This window comes from Coenobita brevimanus, chromosome 68 (genome assembly GCF_032717465.1).
Source record: "Coenobita brevimanus isolate Jiangsu-jjx chromosome 68, ASM3271746v2, whole genome shotgun sequence".
Lineage (NCBI taxonomy): Eukaryota > Metazoa > Arthropoda > Malacostraca > Decapoda > Coenobitidae > Coenobita > Coenobita brevimanus.
The window spans coordinates 6,003,908-6,021,133 of record NC_137021.1 but is presented as its reverse complement, the minus strand read 5'-3'; the positions used below and the strand labels follow the sequence as shown (position 1 = coordinate 6,021,133).

Here is a 17,226-nt window from a genome sequence, read left to right as displayed (position 1 = left end):
GGCTTGGTGGATGAGTTTGAGAGAGTGTGTAAGAAACGGAATCTAAAGGTGAATGTAGGGAAGAGTAAAGTGATGGTCTTTGAGAGAGGTGAAGTCAGTGAATGTACAGCGAGGTTGGATGGTGAGGAATTGGAAAATGTGAGTACGTTTAAGTACTTGGGTAGTGTGATGAGTAAGGATGGAGGTTTGGAGGGTGAAGTGCTTGAAAGGGTACAGCAGGGAAGAAAGGTTGCTGGTTCTTTGAAAGCAGTGATAAGAAACAGGGAAGTGAGCATGGAAGTGAAAAAGTTACTACATGGCAGTATTGTGATACCAACTCTAACGTACGGAAGTGAAGCTTGGACATTGTTGGAAGGACACAAGTCAAGAGTGAGAGCCGTGGAAATGAGTTATTTAAGAGGAGCCTGTGGAGTCACATGGAGAGACAGGCTGACGAATGAGGATATAAAGGAGCGTTGTGGTGTTGATGTGGATGTGATAGGAAGCGTTATGAGGAACACACTGAGGTGGTTTGGCCATGTGGAGAGGATGGAGGGTGAAAGACTGACGAAGAGAGTGTATGTGAGTGAGGTGGAGGGGGAAAGAGGGAGGGGGAGGCCGAGGATGAGATGGAGAGATGGGGTGGAGAGGTATATGAGAGAGGGGGGTGTGAGTTGGGAGCAGGGCAGTGAAATGGCGGGGGACAGGGCAACTTGGAGGCGATTTGTTTGTGGCCACCCCAAACGGGATTGAGGCGTCTGGCAATAGATAGATAGATAGATAGACTTTGAAGATTGTTATAGAAAATTGATTTTGTATGTTATATAGAAGTAAAAGACTGTATTCAAAGAAAGTATGGAAATGAGTTAGGGAATTCATATTATGGAAGCAAGAACTTCAGATGCAAAGCAGTTACTCTTGGTGCAGTGTGCCATATTTCCCAACCTAGTTCAAACTAGGGATTGGGATGTGATAACATAGTTGAAGCTTAAGTGATCACCAGCATATTAATTGTATCATCAGTTCTAATATTCTAACATTATTGCTATATGCATTCACTAAACTGATGGATGAGAAAATTAATTCACTCCCCAACTCATAGAATACAGTACAGTAAAACTTCACAATGGAAGTATTGCACAGTACTTGTATAACTAACTTATTTTACAAGGAAGATCATGTTGTTCTGCCAAGTAGCATTAAGGCTACCAGGTAATTCCTAAATTCATTATGGGATCTAATACAGGACAACATGTACAGTACTAGCATAAGACTTTTTGAAAATCTGAGAGCAGAAGAAATAAATATGATAGAGTAATTTTTTGCAGCATGCATTTGAATCTTATCAGATCTACAGTAATATGAGTTTTATCATCACAGCCTGTATTATGTAAGAAAATAACTGATCTGATTTTGTGCAACTTCTAATGGCTGCCCATTTTATAAACTTACTTGAGAAGGTTGTTCTGATAAACTTTTTGGAAGCTGAAGTTCTTACCTTATATAATTTTATGATACACAAACTATATCGTTTTACATGTTTGTCTTGAATATATATTGAATTCAGGCGGTAATAATTTTTTCCCATGCAATTATGGTAAAATTCAAGTTTAATCATATTCTATTAGAGTTTCAGGTATGCTAGTCTGTTATGTTGTATCCAGTATGTCACTGGATTTGCAATCATGTTATCACAGACTACCGGTATGTTTACTCCTGCATATTTTCTTTGGTAGCATGTCATTACCACATAAATGAATATTTTCCCAAAAGTATTTACCTGAACATGTATTATGCACAGTTTGAAAGATGTTGTGTGATACACTTTTTAACAAACACTGACACTTGTATGACAAACAGTTATTCTTTGCTCTGCATCCTTATCTTTACTTACCTCTAGGCTAACTTGTCCGTGTATGTTGTTTCTCCCCAATCCTCAAAGGCTGTCCCAGCAATTAATATTCTTTTGCAAGGCAAGCTGTGTAAAGAATTGTTTTGTATTAGTTGTGGCTCCAGGCTCATAGAACATGAACTCAGTAGACTGCAGGCAGAAGATACCCTTCTCCTGCTGTCTACCATCTCCTTTTGGAGGATAAATGGGATTTGAGGGACATTTGTATAAACAGTGGAGCCGCCTGGTTACATCTGAGTCAACACATGATGGTGTCCCTCTCCCTCACTGTTTAAGAATAATAAGCAAGTAACTATTCCACTACTACTGCCTTATTAGCCAATACTGATTTTCATGCTTTTTTGCTTCTGTAATATCCATCTTCAAGAAACTCAACATATGATTTTATACCAAGGGAGAACATACTTTTCAATAAATATGTAATTTCAGAATTTGGTAGTAGTATTGATGGAGTGTAGGAATAAAATTGACCCACCTTCTATGTACTGTTTGTTGATGGGCAAGGAACCAGGTCTTGTGTCATAAACATGCTCTGCGCTGACACAACCAAGCTCAGATGCTCCCAGCTTTGATGAATTTTAGTTTCAATATTCATACATGTTTTTTTATTGTTTGATTTAGCTTTCTGTGTACAGTAATAGAGTTTCAGTATTACTGAAGTTACTCTCACACCTATAGTATTGAGCATGAACGTTTATCTTTTTGAGTCGGTTTATCATACATATGAGAATAGAAACAGGGCTGTGTGCAGAATAATAAAATAGCAGTAAAAGGCCATAGTGCATATAAACAGAGTAATTATTACCTTCATTTCAAGTGCAAGGTAGATGAGAGCAGTATATGCTTATTTTCATATCAGATTGCCTATTAAGTTCCTGTAAACCCATAGTACAGTACCAATTGCATTGCTGGGTTGAGGCACGTTGTGTCTGACGTCTGCTTGACTTTAGACTCCTACCCCCACTTTGTCGGCATTGGCAATAGCCTAATCAGTATATTTTCTGTACAGTATGTCATGTTTTGCTTATTATGTGTTAATTATGTGTTTAATTGAAGTGATATCTACTTCATGTAGCAGTGTAAAAAATAATTGTTTAATGCCGGCAAGCAGCTTCACTCATTGAAATACAGTATATTTATGTTCAAAATTTTAAATGGCTTAGATAGGAGTGACTACATCAGTTTTTCTATAATTTTTTGTCAAAGTGTTGGCGCAGTATAACATGTGTCATTACTTGTGAAAAATTAAATTTTTTGATTTGGACATGAGATTTAATGAAACATGGAATATTAAACCCAATACTCCTGTGTAAGTGTTCGATTCTTGATAGTAAGTTTGGAATTGCAGTGTGGAGTGCAGCTTTTTTAGTGTTTATTCTTTAATTAGGATTAATGCTTATCATTTGATAGCATGTAAATTTTTCAGGCTGTTGTATAATAAAGCAGCTAACCATTGCATTTTGATGTGCACCAGTCACTTTAAAGACTTTGATAACTCCAATTAATATAATCAGTTTAGCATCAGACTGTACATATAGAACTTATGCTTTTTTGACAGTCACTGATACATGTGTTGCTGGTAGTGGCATTAATTCTCAACCAAAGGTTTTGTGCATGCTAATTCTTGTCCAAACTTTATTCTGGTATGGTATTCTGTGATAGGTAATATCTTGGATAAAAATCTTCTTGTATGTACTGTTCTGGAGCCTCTCCAGCACCATTGGAGTTACCAACTAAAATTATTACAGTATTAATAACCACTGCTTTTCTAATGACTAATGGATTATACAGAGATCAGATGCTACCGATAATTAAAGAAAGCATGGGGTACACCTCATACAGTAGTTCATTGTTATAAATGAAATGGAGTGTATAATTCTCAGTTGTGTTGTACTGGTATGTCCTGGATGCCTGTGTGTATACTTTTGTTTGGGAAGCTTTTTTTTTTTTTTTTTTTTTTTTTTTTTTTTAACAATGCCTGCCCCTTCTTAATTTCAATTTATGTTCCCTTCTTTATCCTTCATGCATCATAAAAAGATCCTTTCTGTCCACCCATTCCATTCCCGTCATACCTTCAATCATTTATTCATCATCCAATCCTACATTGCCCCATGAGGAGTGTAGGATCCCTGGGCTAGGCAAGTTGGTACTGACATTTAAGATGAGAGTGACCAGCCTCACTCATCCCTGAGTGGCATTACGTGAGCAATAAACCCTAGCCACCCCTTAGACATAAACCTTCACCAGCTCAATCCGATTGGAGCACCAGAATTACCCACTAAATCACCAGGCACCAAAATTTGGTTATATGGTTACCACCCAGCATAGTAAATGGTTTCTGGTGAACAGGGTGAACAGGAAACCATTGGACTTGTCACTCAGTGTAAAGTCACCCATAGGCAGAAGGACGAGGAAAGAATGAAGGAAAGAAAGAGAGAAGAAGGTGGAAGGAAAGAAGGATGGAGGAGAGGAAAGGGCAGACTCTCGAGAGCAGCACTACATCGAGTGCCTTTAAACATCATGATTAATTTCCTCTCTCCCTCCTTCCTTGTAGGTTGGAAATTTATCTTCTTCACTCTCCTTACAAGACAACACTCTCAAGCCCAGTAATTATCCTCATAGCCATTCTTTGTATCTGTTGACTCTCTCTCTCTCTCTCTCTCTCTCTCTCTCTCTCTCTCTCTCTCTCTCTCTCTCTCTCTCTCTCTCTCTCTCTCTCTCTCTCTCTCTCCCCCCCAGATGTGGTGACCACACCACTGATGCATATCCTAATCTCAGTCTTATCAGGGACATTTTTAACTCCCTCAGCATCTTGTGCATGTAATTAAAAGTCACTTGTGTTTATAAATAACTCATATGCCTCTCCAGTAAATCTGTTTATGATTTTCTGATGGTAGGTTGTTTTGTATGGTCACTCCTGAGTCCCCTTTTTGTTTTGCTGATTTTCTCTCTGCCCATTTTATACACCCAGCTTAGTCCTTTCTTTTTTTCTTTTTTTTTTCTTTTTTTTTTCATAGACTCCCATTTCTAAGATACAGTATGGTACTTTTTTTGCCTTCAGGTTTTGTTGTCCAGATCTGTCATCAGCTATACTGTTTGTCCATATTCTTTTGCAGTTTCTTACAGTTATCAGCAATTATCGATATACTGTATTTCTTAATATGAACATCATATCATGAAACCATTCAGCCCTTCTGGCATGTCATTTATTGGTACATACTGTATATCAAAAGCATAAGTGAACCCAACATGGAATCCTAGGGCATTCCACTAATCACATTTAACCATTGGGAAAAATGTGTGTGTGTGTGTGTGTGTGTGTGTGTGTGTGTGTGTGTGTTTCATCAGAAAAAGACTACTTTTGATGTACTGTACTGGGTCATGCATGTTGCTAGATAATTTTATAGTGGAAAATGTATTTCATAAAAATTATATATGATTATTGTTTGTCCTGTACAGTATTCCTTGCATTTTTACTATTGAAGAAGGAAATTCTAGATATACGGTATACCTTTCCCTTAGCTAGCAAGATTATTTGTTATGGTGAATGAATGGTGTACAGCATAGGTTGCTTAAAACAGGTCATGTTCCTCCTCATTACCTTCATGCTTTTCTGTCTTCATGACGCTACACTCACATTCAGCACTAATTGTAAGTGAATGTTGTTCTGTATGACTACATAATGCCCCTTCCCCCTCTTTTATTTTATAATTGTAGGTTCTACTCATTATACCAGTTTATTTGTAGAGTTGGTCATGTAATTTTTTTAATACACAGGAAAGCACATAAATATGGATTATGTGATATGAGTTTAAATAATCTGATTGATAGTATTCATGTAGAAAGAAAGATACTCAAATTTTTTAGCAACAGAGACAAGGATACTTAAGAGTATTGCAGACATAAGAGTTGAGGGGTGATGGTGTGGAGATATGTTTACTGATATGATGCAGCTTGTGGATTGATATAGAGATGTTTTGAAAGAAAAGGTTTGATGGGGTTAGTTTAATGAAAGAGTAAATGTGAAAACTTGAAAGAAACAATAGTGGCTGATGATTATGAGCCATAGATAAAGAAGTTAAATGTTAGTGATTAGAGGTAAATGGATTTAGATAGTTGTGGATGTTGTATTGATTATTTGGTTAAGAATGCTGTGTGTGTGTGTGTGAGTGTGTGTGTTCTTACCTAATTGTTCTTACCTAATTGTATCTTTACAGGAATGAGTCAAGCTCGTACTGTCCCGTGTCTTAAACCATATTTATCGTACATATCCTTAAATTTGTGAATTGTTTTGGCACACACTATTTCATTCGGTAGTGCATTCCATTGATCAATTGCTCTGTTTGGGAAACTGAATTTCCTTACGTCTTTATCACCTCTCTTCTTATGCAGTTTTTTGCAGTGTCCTCTTGCTGATGCTTCTCCATATGTTAAGTAATCATTTATGTCTATTTTCTCCTTTCCTGATATGTGTGTGTGTGTGTGTGTGTGTGTGTGTGTGTGTGTGTGTGTGTGTGTGTGTGTGTGTGTTGGTGAACATGATGAGAAAAACTTCGTGGAATTTGGTAGTGGAAAAGGCACTGAAAAGAAAGAGGAAGTTGTGGTTGAAAAATTTTAAAAGCTCTGATGAAAGGTATGTACCAGTACTGCGAGTAATTGTTGTGTAAAGAGATTAGTACAGGGAAATACAGAGAAAAATACTTGGAGAGTTTGAAAGAAAAGTTTATGCAGACATCCCTAAAACAGGAAACCTTTTTTTGGGTACACGCTTACTTAGCTATTGAGAGTGTTCCATGTTGCATAGTTCAGCCTTATTCAGCTGATGGCAGACTTCCATGTTGTATGATCTCTCAGCATTGTTGTAAAGCCCCATAACCCTGAGATGTTAGAATGTTGGAGTAACTTTGGGAAAGCATAAAGAGTGGAAGAATGCATAAAAATGAAAGAGGAATAAATGTGCAAATAGAAGGTCTGTTTTGAAAAATTTGATATCATCATAATCCAGAGTGGGGTGTGCCTGCTGAGATAGATGAGAATGGGAGTGCGTTAGTGGACATCTGTGCTGGGAGGGGGTTGGTAATAGCCAATACCCTCTTCAGGCATAAAATGATCCACAGGTATACATGGCGAGTGATGAGAAGGGTGGGTGGTGAACTGAATGAAAGGAAGGCAATGATTGATTATGTGTGTGTGGATGAAAGGATGCGAAGATGTATATTGGATGCAAGAGTTTATAGAGGTTGGGGGAGTGGCCTTTCTGACCACTACTTGGTGGTGGCCAGAATTAGGATGCAAGTAAGATGGAGGAATAGAAGAAGGGAAAGACGAGAGGAAGGAGTAGTTGCAAGGAGAGTGGAAAGGTTACAAGAGGATGAGAAAAAGGCAGAGTATAAGAGAGAAGTGGAGGAACGATTGGGCAAATATGAATTGGAGCAGAGGGGAGATGTGGAAGGTGTGTGTAAGATATTTACAGAAGAAATATGTGCAGCATGTGATGTGGTGTGTGGAAGGAAGAGAAGACGGAGGGGGGTGCAAGGAACAGCGTGGTGGACTGAAGAGGTGAAACAGGCTGTGGCACAAAAGAAGAAAGCATACAATGAATGGATGAGAAATAGGGGCGTGGAAGAAGTTGAGAGGCAGAAGAGAGAGTTATATGTGGAAAGGAGAGAGGTGAAAAGATTAGTAAGAGAGTAAGAAGAGAGTGGATCAGGAATTTGGAAGGAATTTGAGTGTAAAGTGGAGGGACTGTAAGAAAATGTTCTGGAGAGAAGTGAAAAGAGTAAGACAGGGTGGAAGTGAAGTTAGCAGGGGAGTGAAAGATAAACATGGTAGATTACTAGTGGAGAAGGGAGAAAAAGTGAGCAGATGGAGAGAACACTTTAAGGAATTGTTGAACGTAGAGGATGGAAGTAATGCGAGTATAAGTGGCTGGGGAATGGCTGGGAGAAGGAGGGAGGTGAGAAGACAGGTAGAAATCAGTAGGATAGAGGTTGTGGAAGCAATGAAGAAAGTTAAATCGGGAAAGCCCCAGGAATTGATGGAGTGTGTGGTGAGATGCTGAAGCATGGGGGAGAGATAGTAGTAGAATGGATGTGGAAGATGTGCAGATTGGCCTGGGAGGAAGGTAGAGTCCCGGAGGATTGGAAGTCAGGTATAATTATTCCCTTGTACAAAGGAAAAGGGGAAAAAGAAGTGTGTGGTAATCATAGGGGCATTTGTCTTCTTAGTATAATAGGAAAAGTGTATGGTAGGATACTTATAGACAGAGTTAGAGAAAGAACAGAGAAATTAGTTGGAGAAGAACAGGGAGGCTTTAGGAAGGGAAGAGGTTGTGTAGATCAGATATTCATTCTTAGATCTTTAGTGGAAAAGTTTCTAGAGAAGGGAAAGAAGTTGTATGCGGCTTTCATGGATTTGGAGAAAGCATATGACAGGGTGGATAGACAAGGATTGTGGAAAGTGTTAAGAATATATGGAGTAGATGGGAAGTTGTTGAATGCTGTGAAGAGTATGTATGATGGTGCTAAGGCTGCAGTGCGTGTGGATGGTGAACTAAGTGAATTTTTCTCTTTGAAAGTTGGTTTGAAACAGGGATGTGTCATGTCTCCATGGTTGTTCAATCTGTACATGGATGGGGTAATAAAGAGGTACAAGGTAGGGTAGTGGATGTTGGAGTGGCCCTTGTGAGAGAGGATAGTGTTTGGAAACTCCTGTACTGTTGTTTGCAGATGATACTGTGTTGTTGAGTGAAGATGAAGGGGAGCTGCAAGGCTTGGTGGATGAGTTTGAGAGAGTGTGTAAGAAACGGAACCTAAAGGTGAATGTAGGGAAGAGTAAAGTGATGGTCTTTGAGAGAGGTGAAGTCAGTGAATGTATAGCGAGGTTGGATGGTGAGGAATTGGAAAATGTGAGTACGTTTAAGTATTTGGGTAGTGTGATGAGTAAGGATGGAGGTTTGGAGGGTGAAGTGCTTGAAAGGGTACAGCAGGGAAGAAAGGTTGCTGGTTCATTGAAAGCAGTGAAACAGGGAAGTGAGCATGGAAGTAAAAAAGTTACTACATGACAGTATTGTGATACCAACTCTAACGTACGGAAGTGAAGCTTGGACGTTGTTGGAAGGACACAAGTCAAGAGTGAGAGCAGTGGAAATGAGTTATTTAAGAGGAGCTTGTGGAGTCACGTGGAGAGACAGGCTGACGAATGAGGATATAAAGGAGCGTTGTGGTGTTGATGTGGATGTGATAGGAAGCGTTGTGAGGAACACACTGAGGTGGTTTGGCCATGTGGAGAGGATGGAGGGTGAAAGACTGACGAAGAGAGTGTATGTGAGTGAGGTGGAGGGTGGAAGAGGGAGGGGGAGACCGAGGATGAGATGGAGGCATGGGGTGGAGAGGTATATGAGAGAGGGGGGTGTGAGTTGGGAGCAGGGTAGTGAAATGGCGGGGGACAGGGCGACTTGGAGGCGATTTGTTTGTGGCCACCCCAAACGGGATTGAGGCGTCTGGCAATAGATAGATAGATAGATAATCCAGACCTCTTCTCCCACCTTAGGGTGGGCCGAAGTAGGAGCCAGAGAGCAAGAAAAAACTCGATAGAAATAGACCCAACCAAAGTCTCCCCAACTAAATTGCCCAAACTCTGATTCACTCACCATTCATACCCTCAGAATCCTGGCTTCACTTTATAGGCATACCTTACACATGCATGTGCTGCATAACTACCTGTCAAATGGAAACAGTCACTGACTGTCTATGAAAAAGAGATGCCGAACTCCAGTCATACACGTCTCTGCACAATATTCTTCCCAACACCTCAGTCCACTGTCTGTTCCCTAGGTTCATCAACATCCATACCTCGTTTTCTCACACACACATTTACCATATCTGTCCACATTCATCATGATCTGTCATGCCCTTTCCGACCTTCAGACACATTCAGGTACACTCTTTTCACCACCTGGTTCACATCCATTCTTCACACATGACTGTATCATCTAAGTACATTTGCTTCAACTCTGGTGTCCACAGATTTCCTCATGTATCTTTCACAAATCACAGTATTTCTTATCCCATCCACTCTGCACTCCAAACTTTTTTCAGTAACCTGTTTTACACTGATCTTACTCTTTACTTTTCATTCTCATGCCACACCAAAGTCTTCACTCGTTCATGCAAACCTCACCTCCTTCATATCAAGGCATTCATAGTATCAGCCACTGTCCTTCCCTGTGCTACTTCCCTTGCACAGTTACATATCTTCTCTGTCATTTCACCCATGTACTTAAACTCCCTCACCAATTTGAGTCTCTCATCATACACCATCTCATCACACTGGGAGCCACCTTCTCTCTCGACAACCATAAGTGGAAGTAATGCAAACAAAGCAGTGGTTTAAATTAGAGAGTATTAAGTTTTGTGGTGCACAGAAGAGGAATGTGATGAACCAAAATTTAGAAACACTAGGAGTGAAATGAGTCGCAATAGGAGTGGGAAGATAACAGGTATTATGAGATCTATATAAAAATCTTAACATAGACACAGCCGTTACCATGCTTTGACTCTCACATTCGTAATTCACCAGTCTGGGGGAAGAGTTAACTCTCCTTCCAAGGAGAAGGCCATTCTAGCAGTGGAGCTAATATAGACAGAAACAGATACAGTATACAGTAGCTCTAATTATGACTTTTGATAACCTTTATCATTAACTTATTCAGATATTTACAACTAAACACGATGAAAGTAAACTATAATATCAGGGTTTTGAGACTAGCATCCATTGCATTAATGCAATATGCAAGGTTACATTTGTAATTTTGTTGGTAAAATTTGATAAGTTTCTGTTTTCAGTAATTTATTATATGACCTTGACTGCAACCCTTTCTGTAAAAACAGAATTTTAATGTACTGCATGAATCTTGGAGAAGCATGTGACATAGTAAAGAGAAAGGTAATTAGGAGGTTTACGGGTTTGGGATGATGGTGGTAGTAATGATGAAAGGAAGAATAATTGCTGACTAGAGCTGTTATGAACCAATGAATGTGCAAGGGGTAGATGGAAGTTTGAGGTGTGAGAGATTCATTCTTGTTCGAGTGTGACTAGGATATTTGGTGTTCCCATGATTGTTCATTATATTTGTTTATTTTACATCTGGTTGCTCTATAAAGTTTCACAGTGTTTGTTTATATTTCATCTGATTGCTCAGTAAAGTTTAATTTTCCTTGTGAAAAGTAGTGTGCCATATTTAAATTATTAGGTGATGCTGGGCTGCTTGCTAATAGTGAACAAGGACTTTGCAGATTGGTTCAAAATTTTGTGGATGTACTTGGGTAGTGATGTTTGGAAGTGAATGTAGATAAAGTTGGTTGCTTTAGAAAAAGGTGATTCATGGTGAGGTGTGATAGTGAATTAACGAATATTTTAACTGACAAAGTTAGAAGTACCCTGATGCACTTGTCAAAAGGGAGAGGTTTTGAAGTGTGTGATGGAAGAGGAAGGAGCAGTAGATAAAGGAACAAAAGTGACTGTGTGTGTGTGTGTATGTGTGTGTTCTTACCTTACCTAATTGTGTGTGTGTGTGTGTGTGTGTGTGTGTGTGTGTGTGGGTGTGGGTGTGTGTGTGTGTTCTTACCTAATTGTTCTTACCTAATTGTATCTTTACAGGAATGAGTCAAGCTCGTACTGTCCCGTGTCTTAAACCATATTTATCGTACATATCCTTAAATTTGTGAATTGTTTTGGCACACACTATTTCATTCGGTAGTGCATTCCATTGAGCAATTGCTCTGTTTGGGAAACTGAATTTCCTTACGTCTTTATCACCTCTTTTCTTATCCAATTTTTTGCAGTGTCCTCTTGCTGATGCTTCTCCATATGTTAAGTAATCATTTATGTCTATTTTCTCCTTTCCTGATATGCATTTATATAGCATTATCATGTCACCTCTTTTCCTTCTCTCCTGTAGTGTTGGCAGATTCAGTTTATTTAGTCTTTCTTCGTAGCTTAGGTCCCTTAAGCTTGGTATCCATCTTGTAGCGGCCCTTTGAACTTTTTCAATCTTGTCTATGTGCTTTTTGAGATGAGGACTCCAGACTACTGATGCATATTCCAGGGTTGGTCTAATGAATGATGTTATTATCCTTCTTAGTATATCTTCATTTATGTATGTGAATGCTATTCTCATATTTGCAAGCAGTGTATACATGTTCCGTACCTTCTCGCTGATGTGGTCAGCCGGAGATAGTCTGTTATTGATAATCACACCTATGTCTTTCTCTCTTTCTGATGTGTATAGGGTTTTATTTCCTGTGTGTGTGTGTGTGTGTGTGTGTGTGTGTGTGTGTGTGTGTGTGTGTGTGTGTGTGTGTGTGTGTGCACATTCACACATGTAAAGAAATAACATTCAAGGCTAGAAGCCTGCAAAGTTGTTATATTAAAAAAAAATTAAACAGGGAGCCAAATTCAAGATTTGTTCATTTCAGGTTGTTTTTACATATTCCATTTTAAAAATTGGTGGTCATAGGCAGAGGGAATTACAGGCTGAGGACGAGAGTTTCAGAGTTGACCTGTTGAGTATATGAATGACTGAGAGTATCAGTTAACACTTGTAGTAGCAGGTAGGACAGAAAAAGGATGAGATGAGACAGTATTGCTAAATGGGTGCCATGAGCCCATCATAATATAGGAAGGATGCAAGCAGATAGTTCAGAAAATTAGTGACCATTGAAGAAGCTGCAGTTGAGAGATAAAGATGTAACAGTGCAGTAATGAGAGGGAGGTTGCAGGGAGTTTGTAAGAGGAGGGAAGCTGATGAGTTGAATAGTTTGACTCCACCTTTATGTGGGGAGCTTCCCCTCCCATGAGAGTTATACTCCACAGAGGGGCAAATATGACTCCTGTACAGAGTCCACACTTGTGCAGGGGTAAAGAAAGCTTGGAGTCAGATCAGCACACAAAATCCCTGTGAAGCAGAATTTGCAAGAGAATGTGATCTATGATAGTTCCCAAGAGAATGATGAAGGACTGAGCTGTTTATTGTTAAAAATTAAAGAGCACTCCTATGGAAGAATATGACATTAAAAAATATAGGAACTTAATTTGGGATGCATTAAACACAGCAAGGTTTCTTTTACCCCAGTCAGAAAAAAGAGTCAGTTCAGAAACCAGGGTGTGCCATGGTCTTATCCTGTGATTCGTGAGGTAGCTTCTTTGATGGAAGCTGTATGAACCAAGTGGGAATGTGAAGGGTTCTAACAGCACATAGTTATTTCTGTAACAGTGTTTATCTTCTTGCAGGGCCTGGAGTCAGTACTGTTGCTTATCTCCTTTGGTGCTGATGTCAATGCCCGCACTGAGGCCCGACATGACTACAGGTGAGCCTCACCTGGCCATCACCTGTCCCTTTCTTTTCATCTCTCCATTCCCTGCACTTCTGCTCGGTCATTCTTTCGGTTAACATTCAGTAAAAACTGTCACATATATTTTTAATACTAATAAGTTAACCTTTTTATAGGTGGTTGAGTTTCCACTAAGAATATTCATCTGTAAAGGTATTCATTGTTTCTCTGGGAAATTAAAAGCATAATGTTGGTGTTTGTGAAGGTAGATGCAGTGTTAAGGATACCTGTAAATGTTTTTCACCTAGTAGTGCAGGGGTTGTGTATGAGCACATTTTTTTCTAGGTGCTACAGTGTTCTTATTTCTCAAAATTTTTCACAAAGTGCATGATTGCCCTCTACCATTAAGCCCGTATATCAGCACTTACGGTTCAGATTGTTCTTTATAGTAGTATAGAAGGCCCCATTAGTCTGTTCTCAGTAGTGATGTTTGTGTGCTTTTTATTTATGATTTATTCTTTTTTAAATAACAATTTTCCCTTGCAGTGTGCATTTACTGTAATACTAAGACTTGCTTTTTGCACTGTCCCATCCATTTTTCTGCACTTGAAACTTCTTGACTTGGAAATATGCTCATTTGAAATGAGAGCCATTTATGTTTGTTTGTTTTTTACTGGTGCTGCACTATTTTAGTTGCCCACTTTGCATTGCTTAGATCATAATTACTGTGCTGTAGTTATTATTTTTTTTCTATCTGGCATACATTGCTGCAGAGGTACAGGTACAGTTTGTAGCATCTTATCACCTCATTGCATTTTGCAAGATTTTCTCAGTTTTTATTAGTTATTTATTGTGTAGTTTTCATAGTATTTGTTGAAATGGTAATTTTAGTGAAAACTGCCTGCTGGAACTTAAAAGGTATTTTATATTTAAGTTGCTCATAAGCTTCATTTGCTCATACTAATGTGACTATGTAGAATCTCGATAATCTCTATTTTGAGGTGATATTTGTAAGTAAACTCATCATATCCTAATACAGACAGTGTTCAGAATGTACACTGTACAGTATATGAACTGTTAAGGTCACCATTGCCCCTATAATTGGATGTCAGTTATGGGAGAAATGCCCAGTCCACTTAGTAGTGTACAGCTGCCAAAATATTATTGGCAGTTATTTTCAACCTGTACACCGGTGTACAGGTTGAAAATAATTGTCAGTAATATACTTGCACTTGTACAATAGTGATAGGCTGGTCTTCCAATTTAAATTACTTTGCTTTTGTTTGTAAAGAAAATGCTGTACAGGTATTTGGTAACAGCATTAATGAAAAGCAGGAATGTTTTTTAGATATTCTGAATTATTGCAGTTACCTTATGCAATACTTTGGTTTATTACTGCTTTGGTATAAATCACTTGAATGTTGTAACTTGTTGGAGTGAAATACACCTGTATTTGTTTCAGTGTATAGTTGTAATTCTTAGTACAGTCGCACAGGTTACCAAATTCCAAAGCTTTAGCACACATAATGCTGTACCTGTATTTTATTTACAGTATTTTGGCCAGATATCCAAGCTAATGTATAGATACAGAGTATCGTGATTCTACTATGCCCATAGAGTTTTAGGTACTTCATTCAGTAAAGCCATTTCAAACTTAAGATGAAATCAGCGGTCCCCATTTATCATTTTTCTCGTTTCCCTCTCCCCTCCCTCCCTGTTCTTTTTTCACCTTTACCAGGAGGAATTGGCTGTTTTCTGACTCAGCATCCCCCTCCGCTCTGACCCCCCTCAACAGGTCGGTGCTGCACTATGCTGTCCTCTCTGGTTCGGTGCCCATTGTCAACCTTCTTCTTAAGCAGGGTGCTCGTGTCAACTTTGAGCCTGGGTACAACAAGCCTACACCCCTTGACCTGGCAATTCTCAAGGGTGACGTGGAGATGGTGCGCCTCATTCTTCAGCATGGTTAGTCATAGGCAAATAATTTTTGCATTAACCAATGTGTAAGGTAATGAAAAGTATATTCCTGTAATTAGGAAACCTCATATATTGGTTCTTTAATGCAGAAAGGGTACTTTTCCTGTATCCCCTGCCTGTCTGAAAAGGCACATAAAAGGACAAGAGTGTACATTAGAATTATATATATATATATATATATATAGAGAAGGTTCTCCATTGCCCATAACCTTTGCTGCAAGCAGTCATATACCTCCAGTGGCAAAAGAGAAACTGATAAATTATTATAGAGAGAGAGAGAGAAGGTTCTCCATTGCCCATATCCTTTGCTGCAAGCAGTCATATACCTCCAGTGGCAAAAGAGAAACTGATAAATTGTGAGGTACTTGAGATCTCTGACTGTGGTTTTTGTCCCTCTTGAAATCAGAGAACTAGGCCCTAGATCTTTTGACCCTAGCTGAACTTGAAGTATTGCATTAGAGTGATGATAACCACATTTTCAGTACATAATTAGACAGGGATCTGGTTTTTCAAGAGTCTATTACATACACTTATGTACTTTTTCCTTTGCCCTGTTATAAGGTTTTATATCTGTTATGTGTTCTTGAAATTATACAGTAGTAGCTCATAACCCATGAATAATTTTTTTATTCCCCACAACCTAGATTTTACAGTTCCTTCCCAGACCTCACATCTTTGCATTATAAACTCACAGTAGCTTAAGTTTCTCAGTGTCTTTCAAAATTAAAATCTAATTCCCATCAATTTAACTACCATGTTCCACAGATCCCAACTTGAATGCCAGCTCTCCCATCATTGGGTCACCTCTGCATATGGCATGCAGTGAGGGCATTCCCAATAGGCTGGAAATACTTAAGCTGTTGCTGGAGAAAGGAGCCAACCCTAATTTGGTGATTGTGGGTGAGGATAATTCCCCCATCAAACCAGCTTTGGGGGAGTATCTTAACTCCAATGAGGACCCAGATATGGAAGTGGTGAAACTCTTCCTTAAACATGGTGCCGAGGTGAGGTGCTAGAGTTGACTGGGCTATGGTATTAATCATAATCATCTTTATTATCTCTGACATCTTGCTCCCTCTTGGAAACCTTTGAACAGAGGATGGCCGTAACAGAATCGCTTCTTGGCAACTTTATCCTCACATACCTCTTCCATTCTCTCAGACACTCCTCTTCCTTCTCTCTCACCAGTTTCCTGCTCCACTCTCATCTATATCACATAATATCTGCCTCTACAAAAAGTACCATTGATCTAATTTCACACACTCTCTTTATTACCCTATCTGTGGGCATTCTTTGTGTATGTCCATACCAGTTCAATGTATTCTTTTTTATCCACTCATTCATTCCACATCCTACTCCTATTGCCCATTCTTCCATTCCATAACACTCATAAATTTGACTTATTTACACCATCTATCCTCCTTATGCCTGCAGTTATTCTTAGAAAGATCATTTCTACAGCTCAAAACACAGAAAGCTCTCTGTCACTCACTGCCCAGGTTTCACTCCTATATGACAGCCTTAGCAGTAAAACACTCACACAGGGTTGTCTTATCCTTTAAACTAACCATTTTATCATTCAAAATGCAACTGAGCATTCCAGTTATTCTTCTTCCTTGAAACAGTCTTCTTAACCTCACACATTTTGCCATGTTGATATAATATACATCCCAGATACAGTGTATTTAAAATTATCAGTCTTCATCTGACACAAGTCAAGAGTGAGAGCAGTGGAAATGAGTTATTTAAGAGGAGCCTGTGGAGTCACATGGAGAGACAGGCTGACGAATGAGGATATAAAGGAGTGTTGTGGTGTGGATGTGGATGTGATAGGAAGCGTTATGAGGAACACACTGAGGTGCTTTGGCCATGTGGAGAGGATGGAGGGTGAGAGACTGATGAAGAGAGTGTATGTGAGTGAGCTGGAGGGGGGAAGAGGGAGGGGGAGGTCGAGGATGAGATGGAGGGATGAGGTGGAGAGGTATATGAGAGAGGGGGGTGTGAGTTGGGAGCAGGGCAGTGAAATGG

The 17,226-nt window shown here is 39.2% G+C and overlaps 1 protein-coding gene across 4 annotated transcripts in view; it reads left to right on the top strand.

Annotated features, from left to right (window-relative positions):
- LOC145405848 (ankyrin repeat domain-containing protein 61-like) overlaps positions 1 to 17,226 on the top strand; it is a 38,084-nt gene that overhangs the window by 14,012 nt on the left and 6,846 nt on the right. For 2 of the 4 annotated variants that reach the window (XM_080277101.1, XM_080277098.1), the window contains 3 exons: positions 13,184 to 13,260; positions 15,020 to 15,186; positions 15,964 to 16,202. In XM_080277101.1, the coding sequence (XP_080133227.1) occupies positions 13,184 to 13,260; positions 15,020 to 15,186; positions 15,964 to 16,202 (483 nt within the window). Of the gene's footprint in view, positions 1 to 13,183; positions 13,261 to 14,962; positions 15,187 to 15,963; positions 16,203 to 17,226 lie in introns of all 4 variants that reach the window. The other 2 variants (XM_080277100.1, XM_080277097.1) reach the window with 1 other exon arrangement.